Genomic DNA, 15,547 nt, shown 5'->3' with positions numbered 1-15,547 from the left:
ACCTTATTTATTCTGAGCTCCTCTGAATTTATGTGCCTTTCTAATTTACACATTTGGCACATAGGTAGATTCCTTGAGGGTTAAGGACTGCTTTAATATGCAGTGCTTTGGGACTCCCTGGCAGTCCATTGGTTAAGACTCCACAGTTCAGCTGCAGGGAACATGGGTTCTGTAGCTGGTTGGGGAACTAAGATCCTGCATGCTGCGCAGTGCGGCCAAATAATAAGAATATGCAGTGCTTTATAAAGTTGGATACTCTACAAACGTACATTGTTGTTGTTTATAAGTTTTAAGAAGAGTGTACGTGCGTATCTTATCAGTGAAATTTATGTAGTGTTTCCAAATTTATGTAGTTTTCCAAATGGAAAAAAAACCTTTTCTTCCCTGTTTTTCTTAACAGGCACAAGATGCTGGTCTTGGGGTGTCGATTTTACTGTGTGTCAGAGCTCTTCAACTCAGAACAAGTGAGGATGAAGAAATGAAGGCATCAGTTTGTAAAACAATTGCTTGTCTTTTGCCAGAAGATTTAGAAGTTAGACGAGCCTGTCAACTTACAGAATTTTTAATTGAACCCAGTTTGGATGGATTTAACATGTTGGAAGAACTGTATTCCCAACCAGATCAAAAATTTGATGAAGAAAATGCACCAGTTCCAAATTCTCTCCGATGTGAGCTTTTACTAGCTTTAAAAGCCCACTGGCCTTTTGATCCTGAATTTTGGGACTGGAAAACTTTAAAACGACACTGCCACCAACTTCTAGGACAAGAAGCCTCAGATTCTGATGATGATCTAAGTGGCTATGAAATGTCTATTAACGACACGGATGTTTTAGAGTCATTTCTCAGTGACTATGAGGAAGGTAAAGAAGACAAGCAGTATAGAAGGAGAGAGATGACAGATCAACAAAAGGAGAAAAGAGACAAGAAGCCCATCGGCTCTTCTGAAAGATACCAGAGGTGGCTTCAGTATAAATTCTTCTGTTTGTTATGTAAACGAGAATGCATAGAGGCCAGGATTCTTCATCATTCTAAGATGCATATGGAAGATGGAATTTACACCTGTCCGGTGTGTATTAAAAAATTCAAGAGAAAAGAAATATTTGTTCCTCATGTGATGGAACATGTTAAAATGCCACCAAGCAGAAGGGACCGCTCTAGAAAGAAATTACTGTTGAAAGGCTCTCAAAAGGGAATTTGTCCCAAGAGCCCCTCTGCAGCCCTAGAGCAAGGTCAATCACTGAATGAACAAGCCAAAGTAGAGTCGCATGAATATGTCACATTCAGCAAATTAGAAGATTGCCATCTGCAAGACAGAGATTTGTACCCATGTCCTGGCACAGACTGTTCCCGTGTGTTTAAGCAGTTCAAATACTTAAGTGTGCATCTTAAAGCTGAACACCAAAATAATGACGAAAATGCCAAGCACTACTTAGATATGAAAAATAGAAGAGAGAAGTGTACTTACTGCCGACGACATTTCATGTCTGCTTTTCACCTGCGAGAGCATGAACAAGTGCATTGTGGTCCTCAGCCTTATATGTGTGTATCTATAGATTGCTATGCTAGGTTTGGATCAGTGAACGAACTGCTTAACCATAAACAGAAACATGATGATCTGCGTTATAAATGTGAATTAAATGGCTGTAATATTGTTTTCAGTGACTTGGGACAGCTTTACCACCATGAGGCACAACACTTTAGGGATGCATCTTACACATGCAGCTTCGTTGGCTGTAAAAAGTTCTATTACTCCAAAATTGAATACCAGAATCACCTCTCAATGCATAATGTTGAAAGTTCAAATGGAGATGTGAAGAAAACAGTGAAACTTGAGCCGGCAGCAGGTGAAAAGCAGGATTGTATTGATCAGCCCCATCTGCTTGACCAAACTGATAAGTCACGTTTACCAGAGGATCTTCTCTTCTGTGCAGGATCAGCTAGTTCTCAGATAGAAACTACAGAAAATCTGAAGGAAAACAGTGACAGTAATTCTAGTGATCAGTTAAGTCATAGCTCTTCAGCTTCCATGAATGAAGAGTTAATTGACACACTGGATCACTCTGAAACCATGCAGGATATATTATTATCTCATGAAAAAGTTTTTGTGCCCTCCAGTTTAAAGGAGAAATGTTCCAATGTAGCAGTTTGTTTTGATGGGACTAAGTTTACCTGTGGTTTTGATGGCTGTGGTTCCACATACAAAAACGCAAGAGGCATGCAGAAGCACCTAAGGAAGGTTCATCCATACCATTTCAAACCCAAAAAGGTAAAGACAAAGGATCTCTTTCCCTGTTTGGGTAATGAACACAATCCAGCGACTGAAAAGTTTGATACAGAACCTAAACCCAGCTCAGACACAAACAGTGACTCCCCGGATGAAGGTCTGGATCACAATATCCATACTAAATGTAAACGAGAACATCAAGGGTATTCCTCAGAAGCCTCCATCTCTGCATCTAAAAGGCCCTGTACAGAGGATACCATGTTGGAACTTCTGTTACGCTTGAAACATTTAAGCTTGAAAAACTCAATAACCCATGGATCTTTCTCAGGGTCATTGCAGGGGTACCCATCCAGTGGTGCTAAGTCTCTTCAAGCAGTTTCAGCTACAATCTCAGATCTTAATTTTCAGAATCAAGATGAAAATATGCCAAGTCAGTACCTGGCGCAGTTGGCAGCCAAGCCTTTTTTCTGCGAGCTTCAAGGATGCAAATATGAATTTGTGACTAGAGAGGCTTTGTTAATGCATTATCTTAAAAAGCATAATTATTCAAAAGAAAAAGTCCTTCAGTTAACCATGTTTCAACATCGGTATTCCCCGTTCCAGTGTCATATTTGCCAAAGGTCATTTACGAGAAAAACACACCTTAGGATTCATTATAAAAATAAACATCAAATTGGCAGCGACAGAGTAACTCAAAAACTATTAGATAATGAAAAATGTGATCATGAAGGCCCATGCTCAGTAGAGAGGTTGAAAGTTGATTGTCCTGCAGAACTTGGAGGTGATCCCAGTGGTAACTCTGAGAAGCCACACTGTCATCCTAAAAAGGATGAGTGCAGTTCGGAAACAGATTTGGAGTCATCCTGTGAAGAAACAGAAAGTAAAATATCTGATCTCTCATCACCAATAGGCAGCCATAGAGAAGAAGGAGAAGGAAGAGAGGGCAGAGGTAGCAGGAGAACTGTTGCTAAAGGAAATCTCTGCTACATTTTGAATAAATACCACAAACCATTCCATTGTATTCATAAAACTTGCAACTCCTCCTTCACCAATCTCAAAGGCTTGATTCGCCATTACAGGACTGTACATCAGTACAACAAAGAGCAGTTATGTTTAGAGAAAGACAAAGCGAGAACCAAAAGGGAACTTGTCAAATGTAAAAAGATATTTGCCTGCAAATATAAGGAATGTAACAAACGCTTCCTGTGTTCCAAAGCTCTTGCGAAGCACTGTAGTGACTCTCATAACCTAGACCACATTGAAGAGCCGAAAGTGCTTTCTGAAGCTGAGTCAGCGGCCAGATTTTCCTGTAACCAGCCTCAGTGCCCTGCTGTGTTTTATACATTCAGCAAGTTGAAGCACCACTTGATGGAACAGCATAACATTGAAGGAGAAATACATTCAGACTATGAAATTCATTGTGATCTTAATGGCTGTGGCCAGATTTTCACCCATCGCAGTAATTATTCTCAACATGTATATTACCGACATAAGGACTATTACGATGATCTGTTTAGAAGCCAGAAAGTGGCAAATGAAAGGCTACTACGGAGTGAAAAGGTGTGCCAAACAGCTCATCCTCAGGGGCATGAACATCAGACGACCAGGAGATCGTTTAATGCCAAGGCTAAAAAGTGTGGCTTAATCAAAGACAAGAAAGCTCCAATTAGTTTTAAAACGAGAGCTGAAGCCCTCCATATGTGTGTGGAGCATTCTGAGCACACACAGTACCCCTGCATGATTCAAGGATGCTTGTCCGTGGTGAAGTTGGAGAGCAGCATAGTGAGGCATTACAAACGCACCCATCAGATGAGTAGTGCCTACCTAGAGCAACAGATGGAAAACCTTGTCATGTGTGTTAAGTACGGTACCAAAATTAAGGAGGAGCCCCCTTCTGAAGCAGAGCCCTATATAAAGAAGGAAGAAGATAGAAGCTGTGAGTCAGAGCTCACACAGCACAGCCATTCCCCAGGTGACACTAGCGTGCCTGTCCAGACCACTGACCCCCTTCATCCAGGCGAAAGGGATGGAGGCCAGAAAGGATGTACAGAGAGCAGCCCAGTTTTTGATGTGGATTCTCTGCTCTACAGGGGAACTCTGAAATGTAACCACAGTTCAGAAACCACTTCTTTGGAACAATGTAATATAGTTCAGCCTCCTCCTTGTAAAATAGAAAATTCTATACCTAATCCTGATGGGACTGAGAGTGGGACTTATTTCACAAGTTTCCAGCTGCCTTTACCAAGGATCAAAGACTCAGAAACTGGGCAGCAAAGTTCAGGGCAAGAAAACACTGTAAAAAATTCAACCCATGTTCCAAAAGAGAATTTCAGGAAGCATCCACAGCCCAGGTCATTTGATTTGAAGACTTATAAACCTATGGGATTTGAATCTTCATTTCTGAAATTTATTCAGGAAAGTGAAGAGAAAGAAGATGATTTTGATGATTGGGAGCCTTCAGAGCACTTAACATTAAGTAATTCTTCACAACCCTGTAATGACTTAACAGGGAGTGTTATGGCAAATAATATGGTGAATGACAATGACCCTGAAGTTGACATACCTCATTCTTCCAGTGACTCTTCAATTCATGACAACCTGACTGCAATCCCACCTTTAATAGTAGCTGAGACGACAACAGTTCCCTCCTTGGAAAACCTGAGGGTCGTATTGGACAAAGCATTAACAGACTGTGGAGAACTTGCCTTAAAACAGCTTCATTATCTTCGGCCAGTGGTTGTCCTTGAAAGATCTAAGTTTTCCACACCAATTTTAGACTTATTTCCAACAAAAAAGACAGATGAGCTTTGTGTAGGAAGTTCCTAAATAGCAATTTTGTTTTAGAAACAGACTGGCTCCAGCACTGCAACATGGGGACAATTGCCAACTTGAACAAAGGCTGAGAACCAGCCACACCGTCGTTTAGGGTAGAATAGGCTGTGTATTTACATGAATGTATAATATCTATGTCAGCAGTATTGGCTGAGTCCATTAGCTCTCCAGTTGGTTTATTGATTGGGTTTTTTGTTTTGTTTATTAAAAAATGGAACTGTATCTTGTTTGGTGCTAATTAATACATCAAAATATATCGGGGCTTCCTTTTCCAAATTAAGTGTGCATGATTGTGTATGGAACAGATACTAAGACCCCAGGGTGGGAGGGCTGGGGAAAGGGGTATGGAGTTCTTACTTGACTTGAATGTGCGCCTGAGGGTGCTTTGTGTAATATATTGTACACTACAGCATCTTATATTTTTTGAGTTGAGTTTCAATAAATTACAATTTTTCACCCATTTTTTTGGTTTACTCTTAATGAGTTTTCATGCCACACATGACTTGGAATTGCACATGTATTTTCTGAAATGTGCACTTATATTTTACCCCGGTTATTAACCAAACCATTCAGATCAAGCTTCCTTTTGAATGACTGTTGTCTTAAAAATTTTGTGGAAAGAAAATTCTGAGAGAGAGTAATAGAGTAATTAACTCTGGGAGTCAAGGTAGCTCCTGGAAGAGGATGGTCAGGAGTTTTTCAGGTAGAAAGGAGAGGATATGCCAGGCATAATGTGAAGGGCTCAACGCATTTGGAGATAATAAAGCCATGTTTCCAGGCAGCTACAAATAATGTGATAGGCTGGCAGCAGAAGGGGAGTGCTGGAGCAGCTGAGCTGCTTGTAGAGATGGGAACCAGACCACGAACACTGAGGACTGTGGACCTGAGTCCATAGGCAGCTGAGAGCCTTTACAGAATTTTAAACAACATTCGTATTAATCTGTAGATTGCTTGAAATGAGTGTGATTTAAGGGGCTGAGAATGGAAACAGATCTAAGACTGTTAAAGTAATTGAGGCAAACTTGGTGAGAGGCAAACAGTGGCAGAGGGACGAGTAGATGAAATCAAGAAATTTAAGAGGATTATTAGGCACTGGAGGGTAGAGAAAATGTTTTGAGGAAAACTTAAGGTTCTGTAGTGATGGATGCAAGCAAGTGAGGCAAGACTAAAGAGTTTGGGGGAAGAGAATAGAAACAGGAGATGAGTTTGGTCTCTTAAAGTTTCAGTGGACTGTGGGACATCCATGTATAATAAGAAAAGCAGTGTTTTCTTATCTAGCACCTTCTCTGTTCTTTTGAAGTCACTTCATCATTATTTAAAAATGAAATGATACAGATATTCCTAAAATCCCCTTGTGCCTCTGGTTAAAATTTTAAGATCTTTTCTCTGGCCCTTAAATCTTGTTTTGTCAGCTCTTAAAGAATTTTATTCTACCATCTCCTCACCCTAAGCGTTTAAAGCACCCCACCACTACCACCACCACCACCAAGCTGAAGTCATTTCTTGGCTCAGATCTTAATAGGATACAAGATTCTCAAACAAGATTCTGTTGAAAGCAAAAGTGGCAGAAACAGTGGAACTTCTTAGAGGCTAAGGTCACTACTGACTGAGTTCTTTGGGATCTTGAGCTCATTTCCCCGCTGGGCTTCAGTTTCCTGCCCTACGAAGTGTTGAGGTGTAAGTGACCATTTCAAAAGGTCCTTTACCTGTGGTCTGAGCATGAGAAATAACCAGTGGCCCCATCTTAAGAATTCCTCATTCTAGAGATTTTTAGACCAGACCAAGAGAAAGCTGCTAATCTTAAGACTGAACTGTATCCATCCAAAAAGGGGAAGTCCCCAGTGGTCCAGTGGTTTAATTAGGGCTCTGCACTCCTGCTGCAGGGGGCACAGATTTAATCCCTGGTTGGGGAACCGAGATCCCACATGCTGTGTGGTTTGGCCAAAAGAAAGAAAAAGACTCTGTATTCATTCAACCGCTCCTAACTCCTACACCCTGGAAGGACCAAGTGAGTCCACTGACAGTAGTACCAAACCCTAGTTTTTAGAACCCAGTTGAAAGTTGGCTTGAATATGATCCTAGAAGCATTTTCTATTCTAGTTGGAGTGGGTTGCCCCTTTTGATCTTTTTTTTTTAAAAAAAAGATGTTTCAATATGGACCATTTTAATGCTTCTTTTTATGTTTTGGTTTTTTGGCTCAGAAGCAGGTGGGATCTTAGCTCCTGGACTAGGAACTGAACCTGCACTCCCTGCACTAGAAGGCAAAGCCTTGACCACTGGATCGCCAGGGAAGCGTTCGGTCTTTATTAAAGATGAGGTTCTGTTAAAACCAGCCTGTGTGGTTATATGATAATACAGAAGGTCAGAGGGTTATTTTTGAAGCTTTTAGTACTATCATTTTTACTTGATATCTCTTTGGGGATTGTCCTCCAAGTGCTCCAGACCTGGAAGCACTGAGTTTGTGCCCCCTAAAATTAATAGGTAGAAATCGAGAATGCCAGACATTTTGATTCTTGCACTTTACCCAGAATTCTCCTGCTTCTGTGTTTCTCCATGTTTGTGAGCACATATGTGAAAGAGCGAGTAGGGCAACGATGGAGAAAAAAGGTTTTGGTGAGCCTTCCTAGGGATTTCAGCCCCAACCTATCCCTTCCGTCCCAGGTTGCCTGCTTCTGAGCTGCACTGGCAAGGACAGTCATTGAAGGACAGAGTCATTAACCAAACACTTAAGTACACACATACTTAAAGATAATTACATGTATTTGGGGGAGATAAAAACAACGAATTTGTTAAGGAGTCTGCCATCATGGAGCTTCAATGTGAGGGCTGGGGTAGGCTTTCCAGGTGGCGCTAGTGGTAAAAAAAAAAAAAAACCCATCTGCCAGTGCAAGAGACTTCAGTGACACTGGTTCAATCCTTGGGTCAGGAAGATCTGGAGAAGGACATGGCAACCCATTCCAGTATTCTTGGCTGGAGAAGCCTATGGATAGAGGAGCCTGGTGAGCTGCAGTCCATGGGGTTGCAAAGAATCAAAGAATAACTGTGGGCCGGCAGCATGGATGTCATCTAGGAACTTGTTCAAAATGTAGAATGTCAAGTCCAGACCTTCTTGACCAAAATCAGTAACATCTCCAGATGATTCATAGGCACAGAAAAGTTCTAGAAACAGAGGCCTAGAATACAAAGTGGAAAGTGCTGTGAGATTGCAGGATAATTATACTTTTTTTTTTAGTACTTCACATAAAATTGTTGAATTTTCATAACTCCATGAAGTCAGTACTGTTAGTATTCTTATTTGACAGCTTAAAAAGATAGGGATGCAGTGTCTAGCTGATAAAAGTTAGGAAGAAGTGGAGCTAAGTTTCTTTCCCGTCTCATCTGACTGGGAAAATAACAGGAAGGGGAACTTAACGTGAAGGATGAAAGATGGAAAGTCGCAGGTGGCATTTAAAGTACCAGAAATTCCAGTTTTGTAATTAAGCCGTACTTTCTGTGAAAGTGAGTAGTGGGAAATAAAGTTGGAAGCATAGGTAAAAACCAGGTCATGCACATCCAACTCCGAGTCATGCAGGTTCAACTCCAGTTATGCGTCCAGTGTTGACAGTTCCTCATTTGAGAAAGAGATGGAAAACAGAAATTACTGTTTCTATGAATAACATGTGACCTTTGAAAAGGATTTTCTTTCTTTTTTTTTTTATTGCCACACCACAGGCTACTTGCAGTTTCCCCAACTAGGGACTGAAGCACAGCAGTGCTTCCACTCAGCAGTGGAAGCAGAGTCCTAACCACTGGACCGCCAGGGGATCCTCTCAATGTTTCTTTCTGAAAGAAACTTCTAAAAGAGAAGTTGCTCTGTCCTCTCTTTATACCCATTGTATCCTGTGAGACCGTGTGGCTTTATACTCCTGACTTGGGACATGGCCTCCTAGTATGTAAAACAGCCTGCAAAGAGTGGTCCACTGTGCTAACAGGCCTGCTTGGTCTACACTTGCAGAAATATACTCTGTAACGGCCTGCATTTGGGGGCCTGAACCTCTTCGAGGAAGGTAACCTGTTCAACAAACATTAAACAAAACTGCAAATAACTAAAAGTGCTACGAAAGATGCCCAGACTGGGGGAACCAAAAAGGACAGAAAAAGTTTCCGTAAAGAAAGCAATATTTAAACCTGGAGAAACGAGAAGTTGGGATGACCCACTTCTGTGCCAAATCTTTGTGGTGTAACAGCTGGGTGTGTTAGCGACAATGACAAGTCTAGTAGAACCAGAGGTAAGGGAAAGGGAAAGGGTTAGAAGATGAGATAGGTCAGCAGAAAGCCAGTATTTCAGTGCCTATAACCATGTTCTAGATTTTGGGTATTGTTTGACAGAAAATGAAGAGCCTAGTGAAGGTTTGAAAGTGTGTACCAAATAAATCACAAGTTGCCGTGTGTTTTAAGTCAGAGTCAATAGGGCACTACTGTGGAAATGTCTGAAGGATGGATGGATGGATGGATGATACTAAAGCAGGGCTGAGATATATCTTCCATTGTGATCAATTCTTCCTCAGCGTTCAGAAGTCCAAGAGGAGTCAAACAATAAATGGGTTTTTCAGACTAGATTCTCTTTGAGGAGCTTCATATGGTTTTTCCAGTGGTCATGTACGGATGTGAGAGTTGGACTGTGAGGAAGGCTGAGTGCTGAAGAATTGATGCTTTTGAACTATGGTGTTGGAGAAGACTCTTGGGAGTCCCTTGGACTGCAAGGAGATCCAACCAGTCCATTCTGAAGGAGACCAGACCTGGGTGTTCACTGGAAGGACTGATGCTGAGGCTGAAACTCCAATACTTTGGCTACCTCATGCAAAGAGTTGACTCATTGGAAAAGACTCTGATGCTGGGAGGGATTGGGGTTAGGAGGAGAAGGGGACGACGGAGGATGAGATGGCTGGATGGCATCACCGACTTGATGCACATGAGTTTGGGTGAACTCTGGGAGTTGGTGATGGACAGGGAGGCCTGGCATGCTGCGATTAATGGGGTCGCAAAGAGTCAGACACAACTGAGTGACTGAACTGAACTGATACTATTAAAGTCTGCAATACCTAGCATTTGATCATAAACACTATAAATAACAGTTGCCTTTACCTTCTACACAAATTACCGAATTCTCATTACAGTAGTCCTATAAGGGGAATTACTCTTGCTTTACCAGTGAAGATATTGAGCCTCAAGTAACCTGCCCAAAGTAATAAAGTTTGTTAATAGTACAGCCAAAATTTGAAGCCAGATCCATTAGACTCCTAAACGCCTATCCTCTTTTAACAGCTACTCTGTAAAACTTCTATAGAAACAAGCACACCAATGGAATAGGCACTTGATGATTAAACAGTTTAGGCTATAAAGATATTTGGAATTCTTCTAGGGGACTTTGTATTTACTTAAAAATACTCGAATGCTGCTGTGTACCAAGCAGTGAATACAATGAACATGTCCAATGAATGTGCCCAACTCTTTGCGACCCCACGGACTGTAGCCTACCAGGATCCTCAGTCCATGGGATTCCCCAGGTAAGAGTACTGGAGTGGGTTGTCATTTCCTGCTTCAGGGGATCTTCCCGACCCAGAGATCGAACCCAGGTCTCCAGGTTGGAAAGAGCGATACATCATTGCTGAAAGTTCTATTGAACAGTGCCGTGTCAGCGCTAGGACTGGTCAAAGATCAGATAAAGTGATATGATTGAACTGAAAACTCAGGCCATTGCCTGGTTGGTTTTGAGTGAGAAGGTTCAGTGTGTGGGTGGGAAGCAAGCTGACCTCCAGAACAGTGACATCACAAAGAACAGCTCACAGTGGCTCCAGAACACCTGGACCCCCAGACCACTCTTCCTAACTCATATCCAGGTTCCTGAAGCCTCTGCACATGTAGTTCCTGGAGCTGCTGGTATATTAAAATGTCATCTTCATCTTCTATCTGGGACGCCATCATAGATTATCTCTCTCTGAGCTCGATATGGAATTATCTACAAGCAACTCTTCTGGGAGAGACTAGCGTGCCTCAGGAAACAAATTGGGGGCCACTAGATAACCTTGCTCCAGCTGTGCAAGTTATCCTGGGAATTTCCTTTTTGATTTTGTTGGGAGTGGGAATGTATGCCTTATGGAAACGAAGTGTTCAGTCAATTCAGGTTATACTCTTTTGTTATGGAGAAATTTAAGTAGTTACGCATTGTGAAATTTGGTCGGTTCTCTCCCATATTGCTGCCACCCAGTTTTAAGACCATGCAGATGAGTGAGAGTGCACGTTTTGTCTCTGCAGTTGGTTGAAATTAGGTTATTCTTAACATTTTTCCTTCAGTTAGCTTTTTGACATAAAAATGCTTTCTCACAATGATCTTTGGCTTGTTTATAATAAAACAGATTAAAGAAGCTTATAACATGAGAAGGCAGCCTTATCTCCAGATTTCTTTGATCATGTATTGGTGTTCATCTTTGAGTGTCTAACCATGTGCCCGACACCGTGTAGAGTACTTCCTATAGAACAGCACCACAAGTATAACTGGCATCTTGGATTTTGCCTCTCTGTTCTTACTGCGCCTTTGCTCTGTAACTGATGAGGAAGCATGTATATGTCTATTTAGTCATTGCAATGAATGTACAGGTGCTCTTTTGGGGATTAGGAGCATAACTGGCTGGAATTACAAGAAACATTTAGGATTTTATATACTTCTGTTTAATTACCAATAATAACAGCTATATTTATAATATAATTAAAATATTTTGAGAATTTCAACAATTCCATGAAATGGATAGAGTTTCTTTCCATGTGACAAACAAGGAAACAGGTGCATTGACGTTCAGCCTAAATTTAAGAAGATGGGGTTTAAAGAGGACTTTGTTAAGGAATGACTGGTTTACTTGGTGAATGCTGAAAGAAGTTATTGTTGGATTATTTTGTAGCATTCACTTATTTTCGTGTCACTCCTCTTGAGAAATCACTCACCTGCATTTCTCCCAACCTTTGAAAACTTGCCCTGCATGGTAGGCAGGGCAGGGATTATTGACTCAATTTTGTAGGTGAGGGAATTTGCTTATCACGTACCCAAGGTGACATAGATTGTAAATGCTGGCCAAGCTGAGATTCGAACTCAGTTTTTAGCATTCCAAATTACATTCTCCAAAATCTCATTTAATATAGTCCAACTGATCGAAATCCCTAACAGGGATTTGTGTGTCTACATATTCATATTCTGCATTTCAGCTAGCTAATAGAAGAAGAGAAGGCAAAATGCCAAACTCATCTGTGCTACTCAGTTCTGCTCTTGTTTGGTTTTTGCTAAATTCAATCAGATGAATTTGCAGCCCTCCAGGCACTTCATCCAAGGAAAGGAGGTGTACAACAGAGTGGTTAATAAACTCTGGAGTCCGACTACAGGGGTTTCTTGGTTTCGCCACTTCCTGAGTGAGCTGAGAGCAGTCCCTTAGGCTCTAAACCCGTTTCCTTATCTGTGAAATGGGTTTGATAACAGTGCCCCCTTGGGGTTTTTTGTGAGAATGGACAGGGAGGCCTGGCATGCTGCGATTCATGGGGTCGCAAAGAATCGGACACGACTGAGAGACTGAACTGAACTGATTGTATGTATAAAACAGCACGTAACAGTGCTCAATAAGCAAGGCTAGTTATTATAAGGGGAAAAGGTGATTATTTTTTTCTATTCCTAGTTAGACTCTGACCTAGCATCTTTTAAAAAAAATTTCCATTACCAAGAAATCCAGTGTTTCAGACTGCCGTGTCCTAAGAGAATATACATGGGAATCAGAATTCCTAGATTCCAGCTGTGGCTCTACCATTTCCAAGTGTATGACCTTGGACAATGACAGGGTCCCAACTGGAAGGTATCTAAATGATTATCTGGTTCTTTTTTTTCCCCTACATAAATAGGTCCTGCACAGGCAAGGAAACTTCTAGCCCTGAGCCTTGCATGAAGCCAACTTTCAGCAAACATTATCTACTATTATAATCTTTATTAATTAGATGCAAATAATAATCCCTGACCTGCCTACCTCTCCACTTTGTGGTAAGTAAAGCTCAAAAGACAAAACAGGGTGTGAGGATGTTTTGTTAGGAATGAGGGATTATTATTACTGTTAGAGTTTTGTTTTTGCATCTACAGTAGACTGCCATTTCATGTGAATAAACAAGTAACGTTTAACTTCTGTTGTTTTATTTTAGAAAATACTGTTGTTTGCAATCACACTCTACAAATTTTACAAGAAAGGCTCAGATTTTTTTCAGGCTTTGCTGGTCAACCCAGAAGGGAGTGATCTCACACTTCAAGACAATAATATTTTCCTGTCTTTGGGTCTGCAAGAGAAGATTCTGAAAAAGCTTCAGACAGTGGAAAACAAAGTGAAGGACTTGGAAGGGATGATCATTTCCCGAAAACCTACCACAAAGAGGGATTACTCCTCTGAGCACTACTGCAGCTGCTCCGACTGCCAGAGTCCCTTGCTTACGTCAGGGTTTACATCCACATCTGAAATGTGATGGACTCCAACCTTTTCTAGAAAAGCGCTGTTTTCCTCATGTGTGCGGTGGTGTATCAGTAAAGACAGAGAACTATATTGAAATTACCTGGCCAGGACTGGTTCTCTATTCAGCAGGGCCGTTTCCACTTGTGTGTGTGTGGTGGAATCACATGGGGGATCATGGTGGTTAAAAATGTCTGAGTTTGTGGGGCCTGCTTGGCAGGCTGGAGACCATAAGCAGCCATATAGAAAAGGAACCGTGGCGGAGGGAACAGAAGGGAGAATGGTCAGGGATGTCACCTTGAGTTCCATGCTGAAGAGGTTAGATTAGATACAATAAAAACAGAGGAGTACTGTTACGGGCAATGCTGTGGACTGTCCTGTCGAGAGGGAGGCTGACCTTTTTGCTTGCTTTTGGTCTAAAATATGTGGCCTGGAATCTCCCTGCATTAATTGTTCAGAGGTGGGCAAGGATGGGGCTGGACATAAAGGAGATTGTTTGAGTTTATCCAACTTTTACTAATTCTTACTCTGTGCTAAGAGTAAGAGCATTATGGTAATTCTTGGGAATCTGTCCTGAATGCTTCTGGGGCACTCAGTTTTGGTAGCTGGATGGGTAATTTCAGAACAAGGAATTACAAAAACAATACAGGGAATTCCCTGGAGGCCCAGTGGTTAGGAGCCTACACTTTCACTGCCAAGGGCATGGATTCAATCTGATACTGTGCAGGGCCCTGTGGGGCTGCTAGGCACAAGGTCTTTCTGCATGCTGCATTTCTTTGATTATAGGAGATGGCCTTCGTTCAGCCTCCGTGACCTTCCCTGAGCTCCAGTGGGTAGATTCAACGTTGTTAATCAGGGAAGGGCGGTGCATGCGTTCACGAGTGCTTGGTCTTGTCCGATGACTCATTGCAACCCCATGAACAGTGGCCTGCCAGGCTCCTCTGCCCATGGGATTTCCATGGCAATAATACCAGAGTGGATTGCCGTTTCCTACTCCAGGGTATCTTCCTGACCCAGAGATGGAACCCATGTCTCCTGGATTGGCAGGCAGGTTCTTTATCAGCTGGGCCACCAGGGAAGGCCATAATTACGGATAGAGGAGATAGAAGACTAGGGAGAAACAGTCAAGAGCAGCCTTGGGGCAAGGTCCTGTTTCCCCATCAACAGCACAAGAAGATCTTCGAGCTGTTTTGCAGTTACTGAAGCCCCTCCCGGTGGGACAAGTTATTGATTAATGATGGCGTGCTGCCCACAGCATGGAGACCCCACACCAGTTGGACCTGCAGGTTGTTGATGCTGACTCCAACTTACCACCAACCCATCAGGAGAATGCCCAGGAATTGATCATGCCATCTTTGAACAATACTATAAAACTTCTTGCTATCTTCCCCAGTGGGACACATGATTTTGAGGGCATTAGCCCACTGTGTCCCTCTTCATCTGACCAGGCAATAAAGCTATCCTTTTCTGCTTCACCCAAAACTCCCAGATTCAATTAGGCAGCAGTGTACAGAGAGGCTGAGGTTTCGGCATCAGATCCCTGGTTGAGGAACTAAGATCCTGCAAGCTGTGTGGTCAAAAAAAAAAAAAAAAGAGATAATACTGAACAAGGGTCATATCATCTCGACTTATGTGAATTTTCCACATGTGAATCCTGGCTTAGCAGGGAGGGAAGAAGGGAAGGAGGCACCTACCTGCTGTTCCACTCAATGAGTGTGTCCCCCTGATTAGACAGATAGATAGCTTCCTGGAGAGATGGTGGTAGGTGGTCCTCTCAGTGAGTCTCAGATTCCACAAACTGTGTTTTTTGTTCAGTCACTTAGATGTGTCCAACTCTTGGAGACCCCATGTATGCTAGTCTTTGAGACTTGGATCCCAGCATGCCAGGCTTCCCTGTCCTGCACTATCTCCTGGAGTTTGTTCAAACTCATGTCCATTGAATCAGTGAGGCCATCCAACCATCTCATCCTCTGTCACCTCCTCC

General features: G+C 42.1%; 2 protein-coding genes across 2 annotated transcripts in view; both read left to right on the top strand.

Moving 5' to 3' along the window:
* The window catches only part of RLF (RLF zinc finger), an 84,752-nt gene extending 79,396 nt beyond the window's left edge, over window positions 1-5,356 (top strand). Inside the window, exon 8 of the mRNA XM_068964631.1 lies at window positions 401-5,356. Coding sequence (XP_068820732.1) covers window positions 401-5,050 — 4,650 coding nt within the window. The 3' untranslated portion in view covers window positions 5,051-5,356. The remainder of the gene's footprint in view (window positions 1-400) is intronic.
* A 5,629-nt stretch (window positions 5,357-10,985) lies between these two features.
* TMCO2 (transmembrane and coiled-coil domains 2) lies at window positions 10,986-13,579 on the top strand. The gene is made up of 2 exons (XM_068962578.1): window positions 10,986-11,219; window positions 13,265-13,579. The coding sequence occupies exons 1-2, from the start codon at window positions 10,986-10,988 to the stop codon at window positions 13,577-13,579; spliced, it is 549 nt and encodes a 182-aa protein (XP_068818679.1).
* Window positions 13,580-15,547: the final 1,968 nt, after the last annotated feature.

The sequence above is a fragment of the Capricornis sumatraensis genome, chromosome 2 (genome assembly GCF_032405125.1).
Source record: "Capricornis sumatraensis isolate serow.1 chromosome 2, serow.2, whole genome shotgun sequence".
In the NCBI taxonomy this organism is placed as follows: domain Eukaryota; kingdom Metazoa; phylum Chordata; class Mammalia; order Artiodactyla; family Bovidae; genus Capricornis; species Capricornis sumatraensis.
The sequence above is the reverse complement of the archived record's forward strand: the minus strand, read 5'-3'. Positions and strand labels throughout refer to the sequence as shown.